A 4,358-nucleotide genomic window follows, 5' to 3' on the forward strand; every position below is an offset into this window, starting at 1 on the left:
GCTCACCGCTCTCACCTCTCCCTAAAGGACAAGATCAGAATGGGCCAAGTAGGGCACTGTGAAGTCTTGGGCCACACTGTGAGCCCCTCCCTTTGGCCTGGTCTTAGTCACTGGGCTCCCAAGGGAGGAATAACAGGCCAGAAAAAGCGATTCCCGCCCTCCTCCACCTAGGCATCTGTAGCTCCGCCAGCACTCAGGCATCTAGTCCATGATCTAATCATGGACGAGGTCAGTGGGTTTTTATACAGGCTGGAGATTTGATTGTCTGGATGGCAGAAATGTATTTCTGCCAGGATTCCGTATACTTCAGAACTGAAGCCCCTTGGGGGAAAAGAAGCAAAGAGTGAGTGGTGGGAGTAAAGGGAGAGGGACAGAATTCAGCCTTCCAGTGATGTGTTTCTGCTGCATACACTTTCAAACATATGTGTGGCTGTAATCGTGGCTAAAATATGAATGAATGTGGTTGTGTGCAGGTTCATGAATGGCTGTAGTTTCTATGAATGAATATATTTGTGATGAAGGGTGTATGTATCCCTTGGAAGCTGGGATACTGGTTTGCAGGTCCTGGTTGGCTGGAAGCATCCATGGATCAGTGTCTTTACCAAAAGCCTGAGGTTGGGTTGGTGGCAAATAGGGGGAATACTTGGTTTTCTCATAGCAGCCCCCTTTTGCGCTGCTGATGCTGCAGCTACAAATACAGCAGAAACCATTAGCAACTGCCTGGTCCTCCCTGAAGCCCCAGAGAGGGGGAGAAAAACAAAGAGAAACAGGTAGTCGGTTTGTAATCAGTTGAAGGCTCCTCCATCCTCTAGGAATTGTCCTTAGATAAACTCTAGCCCCACAGCCTCCTTGCCCAGCTCTTGCCCAGTTCTTACTTGGGGCTTAGCAAGGGGCAGGTGGATAATATTGAGTATGGTTTTCTCTGACCTGCACCACCCTGACCTGCTAGCCTAGCAGGGGAGAATTATGTGAATTCTCTCCTTGTCTGACATGCTGAGGTCCAAAGCTGACCCCTTCTCTTTCCCAACCAGATCTCAGGGAATGAAAGGAAGGGCCCTCATTGTAAGGAATACTGGTAAGAAATGATTGGGTGGTTACAAATTGAAAAACCAGACCTGGTGAGTATGTGGGCGGGGGGAGAGGGAGGGAGGGAAGGAAGGAGGGAGGGAGAGAGGGGGGAATTTAAAAAGTAAGGAAGGTCATTTAATTTTAAATCGTATGATTTAAATATAGTTTAGACTCTCCTCCTCCATCTGAGTGCCTGCATCCCTGGTCTCTGTTAGCGCCCCTGTATACAATGGTCCTAATTAGTCCCCTCATTAACAGTCTGGCACAGACCAAGGACTGAATGGGTTAGGGAAACCAAATTCTTTCATCATCTAGAGGCACAAATGTAGCCCATTTGAGAAGGGCGAGCCAAAAGGGGCTGGGAAGCAAGAAAAAAAAAATTGAAGGGAATGAAGAATACCAGTTATTAACCACCTCCTCTGAAAACAGAAAAAAACACGCCCCCCCCCACATATTCTCAAGATCTGAAAGCCACATATTTCCCCACGTGTGTAGTGGAAGCTCTCTGTTCATGTAGAAATGTTGTAGGTACATGTGAAAAATGTATGGCTGTAAAAGAGACCAGTTAGCTGTGTGAAGGAGACAACTGTCCCCAATCAAAAGTGCATGTTTAATATATGCAGATTTTTAATAATGCAATTTAAGAATCAGATCACATATTTAAGTTCCCTTCAGATTAAACCTCATTCAATTTGGGGGATGGATTCTGTGCCTTTTCTGCCAAGCACCCATGAGATGAAGAACATCACAGCATCCTTGCTTATGAATGTACTGTTTCCACTAAGCAGAAAGCACTGGCACTTTGTGTTTGTATGAATGGGGGATGCATGTTCTGGTCAGAGGCCACGTGAGACTTTCGGGGTGGGAATTAATGTCTTTGGAAAAAATGAATTGGAAGAAGTGAAACAGAAGGTATTAATGACATAAATCTCTCCCTATTGCCCCTCCACCACCAGCCCCCCCCCACCACCATGGACTACACTTGTTTTATTAAAATGAAATCTTGGCTTTGCATACATCAATAGACCAATGTCTGTTCTTGTGTTCACAGGGGCAGATTGCTAAAAACAGAGGACTGCAACACAAAAGATACTGCAGTCAGCTCAGGCAGGGAGTTATTTTTAGATCAGAAAAAAAAAAAAGAGGGGGGGAGGCGCTTCTTGGTTTTGCAATCTAATTTGGTCTCCTTTCTTAAGGAAAAAAAAAAATCTCATCAATGGCATTTTCCATACAATCTGATTTCTATTTGGCTCCTAGAAAAAGAAGAGATCTAGGGCTGAAAATTCTGGAGTTTTATGGCTGATTCTAGCTAGTAGCCTTTCTTCACCAGGCTCCAACTGAATTAATTTGATACTATTTTTGAAAGTCAGTGTTTCTAAGGGAGACCTAATGACGCACTGACGTCAATGCGGGTCAATAGCACACACTGCTGGAACTGGGCGTGCTACACCGAGGTGGAGCTGCTACACCGAGCCAGAGCTGGAGCCTTTCCAAACAGCCCCAACTCTGCAAATATCCCAGCTTTGCAGGAGGGGGGAAAAGCCAGGGTTTTCTAAGCATTGAGACCCTCACCATTTTTCCATGGTGTCTTCAAACTTGATGCATATTTTCTTGATGCAAAGAAATGCTAAACAGATATAATCAGTCGCACTGCAGAACCAAAAAAAAAAAATACCTGTTAAAGGAACCGTATGTAATCCTGGCCATTTACGTTCAGAATGCAACGCGTATCATTAAGGTGTGTCTATAAATAGACTCGAATGTGTGTCCATTGGGACTTAGTCCCTGATCTGGGTTTTCGAACGTGGGTGAGGAGTTCTGTACTGTGATCGGTTACTCTCGGGAGGTGCCTGAACGTGAGGGGTGAGAGCATGGGAGGGGGCTGCCTCCTCTCTCCTCCTCCTCCTCCTCTCCTCCCTCCCTCCCTCCCTCCCTCCCTCCTTCCCTCCTTCCTTTCTTCCTCTCTCTTCTGCTCTCTCTTTGTATTTTTTTTTCTCTCTCCCCTCCCTCTTTTCCCTCCCGCTCTCCCCCACCCGCCCTCTTCTCCCTCTCCCTACAAGTCTGGCACTGAAGGAGAACTGTTTTGCTTTGCTCCGGGAAGAGTGCAGACACAACGTGAAATCCGGAGCTTTTTGCGTGGTGCATTTAAAATGCTTCCTTATTTATATTATCCTCATTCCCTCCCCTTCACCCACCCCCTCACCAGCCCTTCCAGATTTCCCTAGAAATCTGTGTAAAGCATGCGGAGGGGAAAACATTTGCACAAAAAGTGAAGGAGCTCGGCAAGGTAGGTTATACCATGCACTGGCTTGTGTTTGGCTTTTGCAAAGTTTATGATGTCAGTTGGTGAATGTTTGGAACAACAGCTCTATATGACTGCCCATGATTACTGTCTTTTTCATTGAACAGTATTTGTGCACATTGCCTAGACTTCTTGACAGGCTTTGCCAGGGTCTTGTGTGTGTGGTTCTTGCAGGAGGCCTGCCAGTTGGAAGGCAGTTCTGTAGTGTTACCCGGGGGAGATGCCGTGTGGTCCTCCTTCACCTAGTGCCTTGTGGGTGGGGGTGGCAGTGTGGTAGGGGGCTTCTCTGGTGGACAAGTGTACCTTCCACTTTGCCAGATTCAGGACTGATTCTCATTCATTAAATGCCTTTATTCTTCTTGTAAGGATTTTGCACATGAAAATTTAGTTCCAAAAAGGTTTCATGAAGTCAGAACAAAGTGAGGGGGAGTAGAGGGAGATGAAGAGCGTTAGGGCTTGGTGGGGGGTGATTGTGGCAATATTTCTTGCATAGAGAATTTAATCTCTCCTGCCAGTATCTGGAGAAAACGTAAGTCTTTGCCAGGTGTAAGCAAAAATGATTTCTTTAAAAACCTTATTAGTAGATAAAATGCAAGAAAGAAAAAGAAAGAAAGAAAGAAAGAAAGAAAGAAAGAAAGAAAGAAAGAAAGAAAGAAAGAAAAGAAAAGAAAAAAACGTTTCCATTGCAAGAGCAAAAACTGCTACAGCTCACTGCCACCTGTAGAGGGAAATCTTTTTCAGAATTTCTTAGGGCCGGTTATGTGGAGGAAAACCGCCTGAAAAGGCGCCTGGCAAACTTTGCAGCTGGAAAAGAGGCACCCCCTCGCCCGCGTCACTCCCCCCCCCACCTCGGCGCAGGATGAAGGGCGAGGGGGGAGGCATGGAGGCTCACCGGAGTCGCTCTCCAACTGGGAAGCAGAGAAGTTGACCTCCCTCGCTTAAGGGGACCAGCGCTAAGATGGGCAAGCCAAGGATAAAGAGGCTGGGG

General features: G+C 46.3%; 1 protein-coding gene across 1 annotated transcript in view; it reads left to right on the forward strand.

The window, feature by feature from the left end:
* Positions 1-219: 219 nt before the first annotated feature.
* Positions 220-4,358, forward strand: part of LOC103746674 — a 16,316-nt gene continuing 12,177 nt past the window's right edge. The window contains exons 1-3 of the mRNA XM_029554006.1: positions 220-228; positions 1,032-1,075; positions 3,129-3,355. Coding sequence (XP_029409866.1) covers positions 220-228; positions 1,032-1,075; positions 3,129-3,355 — 280 coding nt within the window. The remainder of the gene's footprint in view (positions 229-1,031; positions 1,076-3,128; positions 3,356-4,358) is intronic.

This window comes from Nannospalax galili, unplaced genomic scaffold (assembly GCF_000622305.1).
Source record: "Nannospalax galili isolate Female #2095 unplaced genomic scaffold, S.galili_v1.0 scaffold784, whole genome shotgun sequence".
NCBI classification, from domain to species: Eukaryota; Metazoa; Chordata; class Mammalia; order Rodentia; family Spalacidae; genus Nannospalax; species Nannospalax galili.